At 33.2% G+C, this 20235-nt stretch overlaps 3 protein-coding genes across 4 annotated transcripts; all 3 read right to left on the bottom strand.

The window, feature by feature from the left end:
* Positions 1 to 6354: 6354 nt before the first annotated feature.
* LOC110903271 (transcription factor GTE7) lies at positions 6355 to 8805 on the bottom strand. Of its 2 annotated transcripts, XM_035982540.1 has the most exons (3): positions 8511 to 8805; positions 6683 to 7672; positions 6355 to 6610 (listed from the first exon to the last, which is right to left on the bottom strand). In XM_035982540.1, exons 2-3 carry the CDS (start codon positions 6941 to 6943, stop codon positions 6434 to 6436), a joined length of 438 nt encoding a protein of 145 aa, XP_035838433.1. In that variant the 5' UTR covers positions 6944 to 7672; positions 8511 to 8805; the 3' UTR covers positions 6355 to 6433. The 2 variants fall into 2 exon arrangements, with proteins under 2 accessions (XP_035838433.1, XP_022005020.1); XM_022149328.2 differs by having other exon boundaries at positions 6683 to 8805.
* A 342-nt stretch (positions 8806 to 9147) lies between these two features.
* Positions 9148 to 11105, bottom strand: LOC118485976. The gene is made up of 4 exons (XM_035982539.1): positions 10880 to 11105; positions 10637 to 10773; positions 10474 to 10571; positions 9148 to 9652 (listed from the first exon to the last, which is right to left on the bottom strand). Exons 1-4 carry the CDS (start codon positions 10995 to 10997, stop codon positions 9436 to 9438), a joined length of 570 nt encoding a protein of 189 aa, XP_035838432.1. The 5' UTR covers positions 10998 to 11105; the 3' UTR covers positions 9148 to 9435.
* Positions 11106 to 12093: 988 nt separating this feature from the next.
* Positions 12094 to 17520, bottom strand: LOC110899423 (probable ADP-ribosylation factor GTPase-activating protein AGD9). Its single transcript, XM_022146309.2, has 7 exons — positions 17266 to 17520; positions 17042 to 17160; positions 15168 to 15597; positions 14198 to 14458; positions 13599 to 13721; positions 13371 to 13472; positions 12094 to 12506 (listed from the first exon to the last, which is right to left on the bottom strand). Exons 1-7 carry the CDS (start codon positions 17332 to 17334, stop codon positions 12399 to 12401), a joined length of 1212 nt encoding a protein of 403 aa, XP_022002001.1. The 5' UTR covers positions 17335 to 17520; the 3' UTR covers positions 12094 to 12398.
* Between the last annotated feature and the right edge of the window lie 2715 nt (positions 17521 to 20235).

Below are 20235 nucleotides of genomic sequence, written 5' to 3'. Positions count from 1 at the left end.
AAACCAGACATCTGTTTAAGCTCCACATCTGTTTAACTATTTGTCAATATGTTATTGACTTTTGGTTAACATCTGTTTCAAATTTGGTCAACACCTTATTTTGTAAAAGAAGTACAAAAACAAAGATTTTTTCAAAATTCCAAATCACCCTATCATGTAAGTGCATTGATGTAAAATTGGAAATGATATTATTCATATGGTCCTGTTGTGCTTTTGTTTGTCCTCTAATATGAGTTCATGATCTAATCCGGTGATTTGAAGACATTGATGTTGAATCGAATGAGATGGTTGATGTAATGTGGTCGTATTACAAACAAATAGTAATTAATTAATCTAAATAAGTTTCCCGAGCCCGGGAAGCAATCCCGGGTAAAAACCTAGTATATATATATATATATATATATATATATATATATATATATATATATATATATATATATATATATATATAGGGGTAAGATCAAAGAAAAGGTTTATTTTGCCTAAGTAGGATGAGAAAGAATCTTAACCATTCATTTTTCAAATCATTGGTTAAGATGAAAGTGTAAGAGAAAGGAGTAGTGTAAAGGTATCTTGGGAAAATCCTATTTATGAACTTTCTCTCTCCACATGCAAGGCACATGCATATTCCACCCTCATTTTTTAAACGTTCATAACTTTTTTATACGACATTATTTTTTCATAGAATTTCACCGTAAAATCTAGCGTCTTTTTATCTTTAATTTGAGTACCATATTGCTATATAAAATATGAAGACTAAAAAAACCCACTAAAATGAGTTGTATTTCTATGATGTATAACATTTTTTTGTGCTAGATTTTTGTACTATATTTTTGTGCTTAATTTTTTTGTCTTAATTTTTTTTTTTGAGTTAATTATACAAATGGGTCCTGTGGTTTATATCTAATTTCGCCTTTGGATACTAACTTTTTTTAAACATGTTTAGGTTCTATGGTTTCAGTTTTGTAACACCTTTGGGTACTAACACCAAAATTAGTTAATTAATGACTAAAATACCCTTACATTTTTTTAAGTTTATCAATGTAACACATTTGGGTACTAACACCTAATTTTATTTAGGTTTAAATCAATTTTACAAAATCTATTTTTTTTATTTTCATCTTTTTATTATATCTCTTAATTAACATAAACTCTATTTACTTTTTTATTTTCATATTTTTATTAAATTTCTTATTTAACATAAAATCTACTTGTTACACCAGTATTTTTTTAAATACATTTTTTAAATAAAATATACTAGCTATATAGTTTTATGTAAATTAAATTTCTTACTCGTTTTAAATAATGTAAACCTTACTCGTTTTCAATTTTGGATTGAAATGATTGATAATAATAAATATCTTTCATGTAAAAAACGAGTTAAAAAAAGGCTTAAATTTTTTTACATGAAAGATATTTATTATTATCAATCATTTCAATCCAAAATTGAAAACGAGTAAGGTTTACATTATTGAAAACGAGTAAGAAATTTAATTTACATAAAACTCTATAGCTAGTAGATTTTATTTAAAAAATCTATTTAAAAAAAATACTGGTGTAACAAGTAGATTTTATGTTAAATAAGAAATTTAATAAAAATATGAAAATAAAAAAAATTAATAGAGTTTAGGTTAATTAAAAGATATAATAAAAAGATGAAAATAAATAGATTTTGTAAAATTGATTTAAACTTAAATAAAATTAAGTGTTAGTACTCAAATGTGTTACATTGATAAACTTAAAAAAATGCAAGGGTATTTTAGTCATTAATTAACTAATTTTGGTGTTAGTACCCAAAGGTGTTACAAAATTGAAACCATAGAACCTAAACCTGTTAAAAAAAAGTTAGTACCCAAAGGCGAAATTAGGTATAAAACACAGGACCCATTTGTGTAATTAACTCTTTTTTTTTCTCAATTTTTGTGCTGGATTTTTTGTACTACATTTTTTGTGCTGAATTTTTTCGTGCTATATTTTTTTGTACTAGATTTTTTTGTGCTATATTCTTTTGTACTACATTTTTTGTGTGCTATATTTTTTTGTACTATATTTTTTGTGCTAGATTTTTTTGTGCTATATTTTTTTGTACTACATTTTTTGTGCTAAATTTTTTGTACTAGATTTTTTATGCTATATTTTTTTGTACTAGATTTTTTTTTGTATTTTTAAAAAACAAAAGGGGTGCCACATGTCATCATCACAATCCTTCTTAGGCTACTTAGGCAAAATCCACTTTTTAGTGGATCCTTCCCCTATATATATATATATATATATATATATATATATATATATATAGGGTAAGGTTCATGCGAGAACCACCTTTATTGCGAGAACCGCGAGAACCAATGTGAACACAAGCTAAAATAGCTAAAAAAACCTAAAAAAAACCTAACCCCCACCCCCCAAAAACCTAAACCCCCCCCACCCCCCCCCCCCCAAAAAAAAACCTAACCCCCCCCCCCAAGCTAAATGCTAAAAACTAAAACCCTCAAAAAACCTAAAAAAAACCTAACCCCCCCCCCCACCCCACCCCCCCCCCCCAAAAAAACCTAAACCCCCCTCCCCCACCCCCCAAAAACCTAAACCCCCCCCCCCCCCCAAGCTAAAATGCTAAAAACTAAACCCCCCAAAAACCTAAAAAATCTAAAAAAATTAAAAAAAAATCAAAAAAAAATCTAAATTTTTTTTTATTTTTTTACTATTTTTTATGTTCAAATCGCTACTTTTAGTAGCAAAAAAAAAAATTTTTTTTTTTTTTTAAATTAAAAAATTTTTTTTTTTTTTTATACTAAAAGTAGCGATTTTTATATAAAAAATAGTAAAAAAATAAAAAAAAAATTTTTTTGGGTGTTTTTTAGATTTTTTTAGGTATTACTGTTTGTGTTCACACTGGTTCTCGCGGTTCTCGCAATAAAGGGTGGTTCCTAACGGATCTTTGTCCTATATATATATATATATATATATAGGGTAAGGTTCATGCGAGAACCACTCTTATTGCGAGAACCGCGAGAACCAATGTGAACATGGGGCAATTTTGTAAATACCAAATAACTTTAAAAAACCCTCTTATCTGCTTCCGTTTACTACCGGACTTCAAACAAAAGTTAAATTACATTTAATACAATTTTTCACGTCCACTCTCATTACATCAAAGTATCTCAGCATTTCTCAAACCGTATCTATCAAGAATTCGTCGATTACAATCGATTTCATCATCATCTCGAATACATCATCACTTCACCATCATCAGTTCACCATATTGAAGCATCTGGATTGAGATTTTATCTTAGATTTGAAATTTTACCACCAGATATTTCATATTTCATCATATAATCGAGGTTAGTTCCCAAAATTCATCCAGTTATTATAAGAATAGATGATTCAATGAGTGTGTCACTACGACGGTATCGCCGGAATTAGTCGCCGTCGGAATCACCGCCGCCAACCGAACCGTTGACGGATTTGTAATATAGATATTTTCAAATTAATCGACCGTGATAATTCTGGTTACGTTAAGGTAATTCTTATGTAATATGTGATTATGCACATGTGCATAGATTGTAATAATATGATAGATAATTTTGTCGATTCAAAATTCGTTTTGTATTGTGTGATATATAGCTATGCACATGTGCATATTTTGTCATCATAGGTTTAACAGAATTGGATATTAAGGTAATTCTTATGTAATATGTGATTATGCACATGTGCATAGATTGTAATAATAAGTCAATATGCACATGTGCATAGTGTGCAATAACATGTGAGGATACTGAACTTCAGCTATTGGGTGAAGCAAATCTGGAACAAAATAATGAAGTAATTGATGACGTATCACCTGAGCAGAACCAGACATACAAATTCAAGAATAAAATGAGGCGGGTCAAGTGTCAGACCGTGATAATTCTGGTAACGTTAACTTAGAGCAAACTCAAACGAAGAAGAATCCCGAGCTTTTGCAGCTTGAAGAATCTCCTGGTTCGAATCCCGTATTACACGGAAATGGAAAACGGGATTTGGACTAGATCACAGTTGAAGACGGTTTTAAAGAAAGATGCATTAGGAGGTAGCTCAGAGTTAACAGACTCTCTAGGTTATGCAAATATGTCAAAAGATAAGCCCGACATTGTTGAATATTTGTTGAACGAAAAACAACAGGCAATGGAGATTATCGAAGTGAAGAGCGCGGTTGATATCGAACCACTACAGATATCAAGAAGTACAAGTTTGGATAAGCCGATGATAGAATTCTTAAAGCCAACGTCTTCGAAGGTGATTTACCGGTTTCCTAATGATGAAACGACCGTTGCTCCAAGTGCAACAGAAGTGCAGGATCCGATTAGTTTTCAGCAAGATCAGCAGCCAGAAATGCTACCGCTTGTTGATGAACGGAAATACAAACGTCGTGGTATGCATCCGAATCATATGGAATCTGAGATATCAAAAGTCAAAAGTCAACAGTCACCTAATAAGTTGATTACTCAGTTTTCTGATGATGAACCGACCACTGCTCCCAGTTCAACAGAAGCGCAGGACTCGATTAGTTCTCAGCAAGATTAGCAGACAGAAAAGCTACCGATTGATGATAAACACATGTACAAGCATCGTGGTAGGCGTCTGAAGCCTATGGAATCTGAGAAGTCAAAAGCTAAGGGTCAACAGTCAGGTAAGAAGTTGATTCCCGAGTTTCCTGCTGATGAACCAACTGCTGCTCCAAGTTCAATAGAAGTGCAGGATCCGATTGGATACCAGCAAGATCAGCAGCTAGAAAAGGTACCGCTTGACGATAAACCCAAGCACAAACGTCGTGGTAGGCCTCCAAAGCGTATGCAACCTGAGAAGTCAAAATTTAAAAGTCAACAGGTAGATAAGAAGTGCAAAGCTGGAAAGAAAAAGGGTCAACCTAAGAACAAGGGCCATGTCAAGCATAAGATGACTAGGCGGAGCAACAGAGAGCCAAGTTAATAGGCTAAAAGAGACCGAATCTTGAGTTTAATGTAGACAATGATTGATTGAAGAACCATTAGATGCAACACAGAGTGTAACTGTTGATAAGTTATGTCATGTTAATGCATATGTGCATAGCTATAGTTATGCACATGTGCATAGCTATAGTTATGCACATGTGCATAGCTATAGTTATGCACATATGCATATTTTGATAGATATGTTTACACGGAACAGGATAATAAGGTAACGTTGTGATCTACATAGATATGCACATGTGCATATTTTCTGACAGAACAGGCTTACACAGAACATGTTGATTATGTATAATTGTGTGATACATAGTTATGCACATGTGCATAGGATAATAAGGTAATGTTGTGATCTATATAGATATGCACATGTGCATATGTTCTGACAGAACAGGATTACACAGAACATGTTGATTAGGTATAATTGTGTGATACATACTTATGCACATGTGCATAGCTTGACATAATATGATTAAACATAACAGGATAATAAACTAAATTTGTGATCTATATAGTTATGCGCATGTGCATAAATTGTTATAATAGGTTAATATGCACGTGTGCATAGTTTGCAATAATAATTTGACAAGGTAGATGATGTTGATGCATATGACTTCGAATAGGAATCTCACCTATGCATCAATGATTTGTAATCGGTATTTAGTTTTATGTAGGTGTTTTTTTGGTGTGTTATACAGTTATGAGAACGTGTATTTCATATTGGATTATGTTAATAAGGTATAGTTGTGTGATATATAGTTATGCACATGTGCATAGATTGTTATAATAGGTTAATATGCACGTGTGCATAGTTTGTCAACATAGGTTATTAAGGTATTTAATGTTTATTCACATGTATATAATGATGCATGTGTGCATATCTTATATGTCGATCATAAATTAATGTTGATACACATGCTCATTGTAGATCATCGATGGAACAAAATACATGGATTGACAGATGAAACAGTTAAGCAGATGTTAGAAGAAGAGGCGTTGAAGCAATAGGAATGATGGGGTGTGCTCAACAACTGGGAAAAGTAACAGATAATATGATGTTATGGATGTTATATGTGAATGATTCAAGGACATGAAACACGTAGTGTTTTTTTTTTTTTTTTTTTTTTTTGTTTGGGCAGTAGTAAGCGGCTAACTGATGTGCTGTGTGTATATTTGGTTGACAGTAGTTGTATAGGATAAATTATGTATGGATGCACATGTGCATTATTCAAAATTAGTAAGCATATGTCGATGTATTATGTATATCAAAGGATGTATTATGTATATTAAAGCAATGTATATACGTATCAAAGCGTGCTAGTTTGTTATTAAAAAATGTGTATGGGTGCACATTAGCATTATTATAACACGTATATTGCGCGTGTGCATATTTTTATTCCGTATCAAATAACCATGTTAAGTTAAACATAAAACATGTATGCACATGTCCATTATTATGGTACGTTGGAGCTGCTGTTTGCATTCTCATTTCCATGACCTGCAGCTTGACCCTGACCACCACCATCATCTTTCTCAATCTCCACATGTGGGAAGCTGCTCTCCAGCATCTCATCGCCAATATCGACATCTTCTTCCCCTGATTCCTTATTGTTTTTCTTCATTCCCTCAACCTGAATTCAACACAACCATTCAAATTAGAAAACAAGAAAGTCTTCCAGATTTCCAACAATTGAAAAGCTTACATCATCAATGTCGACCGTTGCGATGTTTACTAAAAGTGCTTGCCTTTTCGTCTTGCTCACTAGTTTCTTCCAGTTGGTGACAAACCGATCGAGCTCCCAGAGCATTTCTGTGTCCAAAGCCTCTATGTCAAGCTCTATTTCATCACCCTCTTGCGCCAACTGATCGTTCCTCTTACATACGATCTGCAACAAATGTCGTATCTTATCTGGTGGCATACTTTGCAGCCCTAACCCCAATTTATGTTTATCTTCCATGTTCATGTCCCTCTTGTTCAGATCCTTGGCTCTGGGCTTGGGCAGCTTCGGCACAGTTCCTTGTGTTATAGTTGATTACGATTTGATCTGTTCTGGTTATGGTTCTGCAGCCTGCATTGGCATGGCGTCCGCTTTGGCGGCTGAACAACAGGTGGGATGATCGGTTTAGATGCAGTCGAGTGATTTTGCTTGTTTAAAACAGGAGCAACCGGGTCACTAAATTTCGGCTTCTTGGATCTATCAGGCGTCTGTATATCGTCACACGAACTTCCATCGAATTCATCTACAGCAGAAACCAATTCACACGCTGATTAGTAGGCAATTTCGCCTGAATCGGTCTAAAAAGCATCTCGAAATAGGACAGCAGCTGATGAGCCATTCCATGAACCTCATCCGTCTTGGGGTTATAAAGCATCGCATTCTCAAACACCAACCGAACATCGGAGGCAAAATCAAGTGGACTAGAATACATATTCTTGGACAAATTCAACTTAACCAAACCCAAGTCCAGTAGTATAGGTTTATCTGTAAAAGTCGACTTATTTTTCCGAGTGCCAACCCCACCCATATTGACCCGTCTTCATTCTGGTGTCTCTCAGCAGTGCCAAAAGCTGCATAAACTCCACCCATGAATCCCCGGTTGTCGACTAGTTATTCCATTTGCAATCCCACATAGTCAACTCCCCTATTTTTTTGTAGTTATCCGCCACCCAAGACCCTTTGTTTGCTGCCATTCTGTACATAATTGGATAGTTATCTATAAGGCACTTGTTCAGAATACATACATCAATGATATATTCTAATTTTCAACATAATGCACATGTGCATATAATTTAATACAATATCATTTACAATCAATATAATGCACATGTGCATATAATTTAATACAAGATCATTTACAGTAAATATAATGCATATGTGCATATCATTTAATATAATATTTACAGAGTATCTACAACATGCAAATTAAAAAGATATATCGACAAAGATCTTAACCAGTACATGATCTCATCTTATACGCCAGAATACCACAAAATTACTTACAGATGAAGAACTAAAAGATTATAGAATAGTCTTTTCAATAGTTATTTTTCAGTAGATACTTAAAAGTTTAAAACCTTGGTAAACACAAATCCAGGAAGATCACCATATGCAATTAGCTAAAAGCTACAAAACGAAAAAATATATCGACAACAATCTTATTAAGTCCATGAACTCATCGTCTCTGCTAGAATACCACAAGACTACTTGCAGATGTAGAACTAAAAGATTATATAACAGTCTTCTCCATACCTAACTATCAGTACGTTCTTAAAAACCTCGGTTAACACAAATACTGGCAGATCACCATACGAAATCGGCTACCCAAGCAAGCTTCAACTGGCTCCTATTTCATTCTACTTTACTTTTACCTACCTTACACTCATGGAAACTCATAAGAACAACTTAGATCATGACCAATTCATAGCTTGTTCCTAACGCATACACACGAAAAGTAGAACTCAAATTTAACCCTAGGACACAAACCAGATCACAATTTAGAACAGCATCAGATGTATATGAGGAGGATTACCAGAGAATGTATGAGGAGGAACATCATATGTGTGAGAATCGACACTTGATGAATCAGATGATGCCATGAAGATATGAGGAGGATTATCATAAAATGTATGAGGAGGAACATCAGATGTGTGATAATTGACACTTGATGAATCAGAGGCTGTCATGTAGAGGGTGTAAATGGTGGGTTGTCGTTGTGAATGCCGCTGGAAACACCGTGACCGGATGCCACCGTCGTGAACTCCGGTGAGTTATGTGAACGTCGTCGGCCACCGTCGTCGATGTATACAAAGTTCTGATCTGTTGAATGAAACCCTAGCTACTGATCGTGAACAGAGTTATGAAACAGAGGGGCGCGTGTTTTATAATAAGTACCACATAATTACAATTTTGCCAAGTGTTCACACTGGTTCTCGCGGTTCTCGCAATAAGGGGTGGTTCCTAACGGATCTTTGTCCTATATATATATTAGGTCCATCCTCCATTTCCTTAGGTCCATTCTCTTTGCCCATCTTCACACCCATCCTACGTGGCGCTGACGTAAAGGGTCATCCTCCAAGGATGAGCCTCACCAATACCGAGTAGCTTTATGATATTATTGGAAGTATGTAATTCAGCTTTTAAAAAGCTACTAATGGAATTTGATTTTATTTGAATAAGAGTGATGCTTTTCATTGGTGTAAATAGGTTGTTGCAAATAACCACTTTATTTATTACAATAAAGTACACACTTCAACATTTAGGATACATATATATACACACACCCATAACAATACCCACAATATCTTACAACAACTCAAGAAATTTTAGCTGATGTCTGATAGTTTCTCCTTCCTTGTCTATTTCCTTGCTATTGTGAAATTTGTGAACCGAATGGACCTAAATGACCCTTATTGTAGATTTGTATAAGATCATAATACAAGTATGTAACACATTGCTTAGGTACTAGTGACCCTGAGCTTCCGCTTGTATTCGTCAGAAAGCATCAACTGCGGTGTGGGTATGGTGGAAGTTGTGAATATCATTGGGCTTTCATCATTGCTTTCAAAAGTTGAATAGCCGTCGATCAATTCGGCCTCCCCATTATTGTTCATCGCAAGAACGTTGCAAGGGACTTTTTTGGCAATACATTCTATGTCTTTCTTGTTGTGATGCCTGCAAGTCATATTCTCAACCGTTAGTAGATATCATATCATATCTAGGGTTGCACGTCTCTGAGGTCATGATACAGGATAGGAGTCCGTGGAGATGTAGGCTTAAGATTAAAGATTTTTAGGAGAGGGTATACTTTTGTGTTTTAGATTTGTTTGTAGGGGTGTAGATTTTGTCTACATTTTTGGGGGGCTTTGCTTGTGATTGCCTTCCTGCTTTTATGTATGTATTGTGTTCTTGAGGTTATATTTGTCTCTATTCTTCTTTGTTATGTTTTTTTTTTTTTTCAGTTTTTATGAAATGGGTTGGGTTTTTCAATAATTAATATCTTAGTATGCTTGATTTGGACCATTATGGTTCCTAAACACTTTTTGTGGTTCTAGAAACATTTTTGTATGCTTGAATTTAACCTAAAAGCATAACTTCAATCTTCTTATTACGTCAGTTGTTTTAGTTAAATTATGTTTCTATAAGTTGTTATGCATAAATAATTTTTTAGTATTTTTTATAAAGAGCACATCGCATTCGTAGCTTGCATCGTGCATCACGCATCTTGCATCAGATTTTTGGACCAAATGCATTGGAGCTCATCACATAATTTAAAACCAAGGGTAGATGTGTATATAAATATTTATGGTGTATTTGTCGTGGAGTCGGGGGGTCTCTTTGGAAGCAACCTCTATATCCTTAGGGATAGGGGTAAGGTTTGCTTACATCTCACCCTCCCCAGACCCTACCAATATCATCGCTTGCTTTTGGTGGGATTTAGATTTACTGGGTGCGGTTGTTGTTATATCATTTCTATCAAAAATGAATCTTTGTACCTGTCAAAAACGACCCATGTCGCATAGGCGCTTGCAATTCTTTCTAGAACAAGTAAATGTTTAGGAAACCCTTGCCCACTCTCTATGTGAGGTGTGACCTGAGTGAATCATTCCATGTTTAGCTAATTGTCATATGTTAGCTTTAGCATAGTCACAACATTACCTTGTATTTCAAGCAAAGATTAACTAGCTCTTGAGCCTTTTGGTACCGTATATCATTCCTCCATTCATCGGTATCTCTCATGTTCAACAAGTCTTCCATGCTCATCTTCCATATGTCCGTCTCAGTTTTGCATGAAACTGCAATCACCAAAACATTTGTCACGTAATCTTTGCTATTTTATTACCAAAAACAGTTGTAAATTTTATGATCGTTGGTTAGAATAACATGTACTTAGGTACTTACACACAAAGGTTAACCATGGCTTGATCCCTAAAAGAGTAATAGTGCAGCTGCTATCTAGTTCAATGTTCTCAAGTACCCATTTAAGTGTTTCAACTGAAAATTCTTTTGTGGCGTCCATCACTATCAACACATCCTTTCTCTCATCTAACTCTCTCGGACCAAAATCATGACGTAGACATTTTCGGTGATGGTTTGAAGTTGGTTGACGGCGGTGGTGGCGCTGGTGGCAGCGCCATGCATGGTTTTGAAACTGCATCTTTTATTATTTGAGCAAGAGAGAAAAGGGATTTTGGTTGAGTGTGTTTTAAGTATTTATAATGGTGTAAGTAAATGTTAACAAACCAAAACAAAAGGTTTACATGATCAAGAAAATTAACTTAGTTTTTATAATCAAATCCTTGATTTTAGAGGTTAAACTAAGTAATTGATGCATATCCAAAAGACCTGGATCTATTTTCTAGGGTTTTTATTGTCTAAATCAGTTCTATGCACTTTGGAGTTTCATAGAGAACTAAACTTTTCAACCAAGTACAATTTTTGGTATAAAACCGGGTATTGGTTAAATCCGTCGTGTCAGTACTCGCAAACACTCTTGATTGATTCAAAATTAATATCATAAAAAAAATCTTTAAACATAGTTTTGGCACATTAATATCTATAAACATTTCAAAAAGAAAAAAAAAAAAAAAAAAAAAAAAAAAAAAAAAACCCACAAAAAGGTCTTTGAACCCTCTATACTAAAGCCCCTAGTTTTATTATACTAAAGTCCTTATACAAAAATTATGTTTAAAGACCCTTTGTCTTTAAAATAACAACTCGTTACCTTTTACAATAAATAATTTGCTTTTTTTTTTTATAGAACGCAACTCACACACTCTATACTTCTAATACTAAACTTTACATTTTTTCAGGGATTGAACTCTCACCATTTGCTAAGGCAAAGTCTTATCAAAAAATTAAAACCGCTAGGCCACAGACGCGTTTGTCATGGCCTAGCGGTACTATGCAAAAAAAAAAAAAAAAAAAACTATATCATTTGCCACTTATTAACACCGAAGTTGCTTCAACTACATTTTTTGGACATTCACACATGCAAACACACCCATCGCTAGACGCACATACATGCAGCATTGCACGTTGTACAGTTTAAAGTCAACGAAGTCGGTTTTCGCATGTAAGAATCGCGTTATAACCATAAAGACAGATATAAAATCTTTAAGTATGCAAAAATGCATCAAGAATCTAAATATGATATAGTCTTGAAAATGTAATACAGAGCCTGTTTCTGGAGGATTCAACCTTATACATATATCTCACCTGCAGGTGCACAAAAAAATAAAATGTCTAGACTCAATCCGATAAACGCCTTGTACCTCTCTAGATTTCAAGGCAAGAAAACGATAAGACACACATCACGGTATTAAAAGAATTTCCAGCTACAAAATATGATAAAAGACGAGCACCCTTTACACATAACAAGATTTTTTATAAGGGTCTTTCTGTAATTAACACAACTTTCTCACAGGATTCTGTCTTGAAAATCGTTCATTATGGTCGAGGCTATGGAGCTCAGCTTCTTTCCTGTTTCTCCTGCTATGTTCTTTAGAGATGACATATCCTGTTGTGCCTGAAATTATAATATTTCAAAAAAAAAAAAAAAACGGATCAACCTCGATTATTAAAGTTGTAGCTAGGATAAATGTTTTTGCTACCCATCGGTCTCTTAACCGGCTGAACCCACCAAAACCGAAAAATAAATAAATAAATCCGGTTTGACCCACTAAACCAGGTAACCAGGTTAGGTCAAGAACACATTGGCCAGGATCAAGTATAGGCCCAAAGTGGCCCTATTTTTAGAAACTGGATCGTTTCTAGGGCTGTTGAACTCGAGCTCGAACTTAAACGAGCAAGCTTGGCTCGTTTGTTTTATCGAGCTAGAAATTCGACCTCGAGCTCGGCTCATAAAATGTTCGAGCCAGCTTGAGCCAAATCAAGCCGGCTCGTAAACTTTTTTGAATTGTTTTAAGTTGTTTTACAAATATTGATAACCAAAAAAACAAAAAAAAAATAAGTTACACACATATCAATATCTATTATTTTTATTCTTTTTTAAATTTTAAATATCAAAAGGCATCTTAAAAGTATTATATGTATAATTTATGTTTATTTTCTCATATCTTTATTTGTTATTGATTAATTAAACTTAAAATGTTAACACTTCAACCCCTTCCCACATATTTTTTTAAATACATTTCAAATTAAAATTAATATAAACATAAACAAAATAAAATAATTCGAGCCGACTCGCAAACTCACGAGCCGAGCCAGGCCAAGCTTGAGCTCAGATCGTTTACAGCCTAGTTTTTTACGAGCGAGCCACGGCTTTTTAAACACCCCTAATCGTTTCTAGCGTAAAATTATTGCTTTCTTAAATTGTTAATTGTGGAAAGTGGTAACTGTATGCCAATGTACATTTAACAGTCGAAAATACCTGGAAAGACAATCGGTTGATGAGGTCACTAGCACTGATATCAAGGTTGGAATCATCCGAGTCATGACCAAATAGATCGGCACTTGAGATGGCTGCTGAGCCCTGGATAACCAAATTAAAATTAGAATTGTTTCAGTCATTGTTAAAACCGTACTGTTTCTATCTATGCCCCAAAAGAGTTTAAAGAAACAAAAAGATGGTTCACGTGACATTTTTAATTGATTATACCTTAAACTTATCAAGTCTCGCCTGACTATCAAGATCAGCTTTCTCGTGATCCCCAAAAAATTGCGCTGATGAAATAGATTTAGCATTAGAAAACTTCTTTCTTGCTTCATCGGTTTCCTGTATCTGAACAAGACAAATAGTAATCATTTAAGAATGATGGATCATCCTACAGGAATCTAAAAGTTCTACGTATACTGCAACCGATAACCCAATTGACATCAGTAAAAAATAAATCTGGCAAAACATGTGGGTCAATTGCGTTCGGATCAAAACGGGTTCTGAACAACATAGGGCCGGGTTGAAGCGGGTCATTTTAGGGGGTATCAAAATAGGTTCACACAAAATAGGCATATTTTATCAAGAGTAGATTGCATTTCCGTCCTTTAAGTTTGAGCCATATTGCAGGCGCTATCCTTTAACTAACGAAATTACACTAGATGTCCTTTATGGTTTATGTAACAGTTTCTCATCAGGCGGTGTCCTTTTGCCCTAACCCAGTTAACTTTTTCTGTTAACCCTTTAACACATGCCACTCACATGAGGGCATAATGTTCCGTTTTACAATTCCAACAACAAGGCTCGTAACATATGTTTCCGACCTGAACTTTTGATGAAGTGCTTTTTTTGGAGAAACCACTGTCCATGCCATACTCCGCAAAGAAACTGTTAGACTTGGGTGGCGCAACATGATTAAGTGTGTTCACACCTCCGGGACCCGTCTCCACGGTTGTTTGAGAACTATCTACATACTCAAATCGAGATGTATGAGGCGTTGGAGCTGCCGGTGTCATGCCACTTGCTGAGGTGGACACTTGTACCACTGGTTCTTCAGGCTTCTGATCATACAAGCTTTCACTTGTCTGCATAAAATCAGTAAAATCTATATTATAGAAACTAGAAGGGTGCCCGCGCGATGCTTGGTTAATTCGGATTTTGGTTGATTTCAGTTCGGTTTCGTCTGTTTTCGGTTAACGGTTCATTTATTCCTCACCCTTAGACACTGTTAATCATGTAACATTGTAACATATCAATTGTTTTACTTAAAAAACTATAGCAATGCTGTACTCAAATTAAAGAGAATAAAATACTTGTTTTTAGGGTGTAATTTAAAAAAAAAAAAAAAATTAACGTACAAAAAAGTTATGACCACTTAAAAATCATGGGGATAGTTAGTTTTTTCATAAGTACACGGATGGTCCTTGTGGTTGACCAAAATTTTGGATTTGGTCCCTAGCTTTCCGAACGTACACGGATGGTCCCTATGGTTTGCACTTTGTAATGCATTTAGCCCCCAGCCAACAAATCTAAGTTAAGGACTATATACGTTACAAAGTGCAAACCATAGGGACCATCCATGTACTTTTGTAAAAAGTTGGGGACTAAATGTGTTACAAAGTGCAAACCACAGAGAACATCCATGTACTTTTGAAAAGATGGGGACCAAATCGAAAATTTTGGTAAACCACAGGGAACCATCCGTGTACTTTACTCTTATATATAGTTATATGTATAGATAAATAATTCTGGATTTAGTTAATATATGATTCTTGGCGTGATATTCATATGTACCTTAGTGCTAAGCTTTCTTGCACCAAGCCCACCAGGCTTTCCAGTCTTTTTTGCACCAATAGGCTTTTTGACAGTCGTTGTACGAATGGATGAAACAGTTTTAACTGGAGCAGATCCATTTGTGTCGGGTTTTGCTAAAGGGGTCTCTTTTGGGGGTTCAATGACCTTGAAGTCAGAAGGTCCATCAAAAGGGTCAACTGGTTTGGCGGAAACAGTTGATGATGGTAAGGTAACGTCTTCTGCGGAACTTTTGGCAACTTCTTTTTGGAGTAATTGTTTGTATAACTCAGCAGCTCTTGAGGTGTATTTGGCCTCGATTTTTCCTCCGTCTGTCCACCCGTGTTGCTTGAAGAAGACCTGGGCACGGTTGTTGCCACCGAAGCTCATTATTTTTAACTGATCTGGTGTCCATGAATCTAAATTGGTTGACCTGAAAGGTTAACGGCTTGATGGGTCAATAAGATATAACAACTCCTGAAAGGTTAACAGCTTGATGGGTCAATAAGATATAACCACTTATAAATAAAAAACGGAAACTATGTTTTCTACTTAAGTACCTAATTTTAGTCAACTTAGGAAGCTATAGCTAAGGCGATAGAAATCTTCACGTACAGCCATACAGAGTTTTGGAAAACAATAACTCTAAGAGGCGATCATACCAATACGCAGGAACAGTTGCTACATAAAATAGGAAAGTGGGAAAAGATTCTAATTGATTGGTAAGTTTCCCCAAATTCCCAGTCCACAAGTTTAGAGATTAAACAGTAAACCACCACAACAGAATTGCAGGATAACATTGTGTCCCTAGAGTTATGAGTTTAATTATTCCTAAAAGAGAAAGGTTAAAAGGTTCAAATTTCTAAACCTCCCAAAATTACAGAAGTTGTTTTCCCATCATTTGCACAGTAGGTATCCAGATTTATAATTTTAACACTTAAAATTCTTTATTTTTTGTTGATTTTTATTAGACCAGCATAATGATCCAACTTAAAAAAAGCAGCCACTAGCCATGCTGCTATGTAAAAGTCAAAGCATCATAAATGCCTAGTTCAAAGGTTGCCCCTAAAGTAATAAATAACTAATGAGTTATAAACAATTCAACGGAGATGCACAATGTAAACTTCAACGGCTTTTATGACCCCATAAATCCTAGCGATAACTTTCAAAATTAAGAAGACCTAGTGATCCTCACAGTGATACACTAAAAGTATGATGAGTTGAACAAAAATCTAATACTTCAATGGCTTTTATGGCCCCATAAATCCTTACAGGTATCATAAATCCTAACCAGTGTGAAACCCTTGCGCTAAAAAAACAACTCATAACGCATTACAACAACCCTGTAAGATCCAAAGATTCATTTCCCCAACTTAGCAACCAAACACACATACCTAATCCATGTCTAGAAATAGACTAATTCCTAATAACCAATTATTTGAACGTCAAACATTTAGAGTGTGTTCATATAAGCCCCACATCAGTTGACAAGGAGAACGAATCCTTCCTTATAACGGAGTAGAAACCTTCTCTACCTGATTCCCGGGCGCATTTTGCCACGGCGAGCAATTCGTCAGGTGAAAACAAAACCATGAGTTCCTAAATTGGCAACCCATCAGGGGCAAAGCAGAAAATATTCTAACATGGCTTTACTTAGGCTGTTACAGTTCATCATCTTAAAAATAAACTAAGTTTAACCAGATCTACCGATCCTCACAGTAACAATCTAAAAATATAATAAACTCGATCAATAACTAACTACATTTAACTATTTATAAGTTAATTCTAAGTTACATAACCTTTAATTCATCCTACAACCTAATAATTATCAACCAGCAATGTGCCCTAAGAAGATCAAATGAACAAAAAACAATCACCTAACGAAGCTAATATGAACACCGAGGCTCCGATGCGTAGCGGAACAATCAATACACAAAAATATCCCGTAGGTCACCGACGCCCAAGTAGGATTCTTCGCGTTACAATCAAAACACATCTGACACACAAGCACACCACAACAAAGCCAAATCAGATCAAATTAAGCCAAAATTCACATAAATCTAACAACAGATCTGACGAATTTGAACAATTTGATGCATACCTTATTCTCCGATTTGGATTTGAGCTTCCGGAAAACGGCGGTTTTGTCGGTGAACATTTCGGAAGCCATTGATTTGAATTGAAGAAGAAGACGAAGAAGGATTTAGAAGGAGAAAAGTGAAAATTAGGGTTAGGGTTCCCAGGAGGAGATTTCTGAATCTGAGATTTAGGAATGGATCCTCAGGGGAACAATAAATTATTTTATTATTATTATTTGGTGAAGGTGAAATGGAAGAATGGGAATACGTACAAGATGTGTGTATGTATATATAGGTTGAATAGTTAGTTTATGTGGTGAGATGATTACGGAAATGCCCTTGTGAGTTAATGAGTTATTGTCTAGTTGGTTGGTTTGTGAAGTGTTTTTGCACCAAACTAGTGTAATTTAATAGTTTTGTTTAGGCCTGGCAAAACAAACCCATTTGGGTTTTTTGGGTTGTTTTGGGTCATTTTAAAAATGACAATGGTTCAGGATGGGTTATATGATATCTATTTAAAATAATTTGTGGGTAAAGATAGGTATTACGCAGGGTAAATGGGTAACTCAAAAAAGAGCATTACAGGCACACTTTTCATCTTTATTCGAGTGTTCGTAGATGTTAGCTTCACAAATAATAAAAATTTTCAAAAAAAATCAGAAAAATAAAAAAAAATCTAAAAAATAAAAATAAATAATAAAAATAAGGAAATTCTAAAAAAATCCAAAAAATAATAGAAAATCCAAAAAAAATATAAAAAATAAAAAAATAATAAAAAATTCAAAAAAATAGTAAAAAATCTAAAAAATCAAAAAATAAATAATCAAAAATCAAAAAAAAATCCAAAAAATAGAAAAAAATAGAAAAAAATTCTAAAAAAATCAAAAAAAATATAGAAATCAAAAAAATTATAAAAAATCAAAAAAAATCTAAAAAATCAAAAAAAGTCTTAAAAATAATAAAAAAATCCAAAAAAATCTAAAAAATCCAATAATTTCAAAAAAACTATCAAAAATAAAAAAATTCAAAAAATTCTAAAAATAATAAAAATCCAAAAAATTCTAAAAAATGTAAAAAATGTAAAAAAAATTAAAAAAAAATCTAAAATATCAAAAAAAATTCTAAAAAAGAATAAAAAATCTAGAAAAATCTAGAAAATTATAAAAAAGTAAAAAAACGAAAAAAATCTAAAAGATAATAAAAAATCCAAAAAATTCTAAAAAAATTAAAAAAAATACTAAAAAATCCAAAAAATCCAAAAAAAAATTATAAAAAATAAAAAAATTCTAGAAAATCAAAAAAATTCTAAAAAATCAAAAAAAATATAAAAAATAATAAAAAAAATCCTTAAAATTGTAAAAGATCCAAAAATTTCTAAAAAAATATAAAAAAACTCCAAAAAAATTCTAAAAAATAATAAAAAATCAAAAAAAAATCAAATAATACTAAAAATCTAAAAAGATAAAAACAAAGTATGAAAAATAAAGAAATAATAAAAAATCCAAAAAAACTTAAAAAATTCTAAAAAATTCTAAAAAAATTTTTAGGATTTGTTAGAATTTTTTTTTTTATTTTTTAGAAATTTTTGATATTTTAGAATTTATTTGATTTTTTAGAGTTTCTTTGATTTTTTTATTTTTTTGATTTTTTTGAATTTTTCTGATTTTTTTATTTTTTTGATTTTTTTCTGATTTTTTGGATTTATTAGAATTTTTTTGATTTTTTAGAATTTTTTGGATTTTTTAGATTTTTTTTTATTTTTTAGAATTTTTTTGATTTTTTAGAATTTTTAGAATTTTTATTATTTTTTAAATTTTTTAGAATTTTTTGATATTTTTTAATTTTTTGGGTTTTTTAGAATTTTTTTGATTTTTTACAATTTTATATGATTTTTAGGACTTTTTTAGATTTTTTTGTTTTTTTTATTTTTTGATTTTTTGGAATTTTTTTTGATTTTTTACGATTTTTTTGGTTTTTTTAGAATTTGTTTGATTTTTTAGGATTTTTTTGATTTTTTATTATTTTTTTGATTTTTTAGAATTTTTTGGATTTTTTTTATTATTTTTTTGAATTTTTTTTTTTTTTTGATTTTTTATAGTTTTTTGAATTTTTTAGAATTTTTTATCAAGCCCAAATACATCTTGACAAAACCCATCCTGACCTAAACCCATTCTAACCCATTTCTTAATAAACCCATCCTAACTCAAACTCATCCTAATCCATCCTAACCTATTACCTAAACCTACCCAACCCACCCATTTTGCCACTCCTAGTTTTGTTATTTCAAAGTTTGTTAAAGTAGTGTATAATGAAACAAAATGGTTGGATTACTTTTGTTCATGTTTTTAGTGTTATGTTTTATTCCTTTTTCTTTTTTATTAATCTTTTTTTCTTTTTTGATTTTCTTTTGTCATGTCTAAACGGATTCATCTTATCAAAGATGCATAATTTACACGTGTGTTCAATCGTATTCTTTATTTTTCATATTCAAAGATGCATAATTAACGTTTTTCAAACTCGTATAGAAAACATTCATACGTCTTTATGAAAAAGAGTAAATTACAAGTTTAGTCCTTTATGTTTACACCAAATTGCAGGCGTTGTCCTTTAGCGCAAATGTTGACAAGTTTTGTACTTGGTGTTCCAAAATCTTGCACGTTATGTCCTTTAGGCAAAATCCGGTTAAATTTTTTAGTTAAATCTGGTCATGTGACTTGCACATGAGGACACTGTTGTCATTTCATCTCTTTAGGGACTATAGTATAAAACAAGTTATATTTAGGGACTGATTTGAAATAAACTGAAAGATAAGACATATAATATAATCTTTCTCTCTCTAAACTGAAAATCCCTTTCTTATCTTTTGGAGTTTGATCAGCAACAGTAGTGTCAACAAGAATCTCATTCCAATTTAGCGTTACACCATCATCCTCAGTAATTAGCTGATCGGCCCAATCTTGCCAAATCCTTTATAACCACCTAAATCAACTAAA

This window comes from Helianthus annuus, chromosome 13, assembly GCF_002127325.2.
Source record: "Helianthus annuus cultivar XRQ/B chromosome 13, HanXRQr2.0-SUNRISE, whole genome shotgun sequence".
NCBI classification, from domain to species: Eukaryota; Viridiplantae; Streptophyta; class Magnoliopsida; order Asterales; family Asteraceae; genus Helianthus; species Helianthus annuus.
This window is presented reverse-complemented; position numbering and strand designations above follow the sequence as displayed.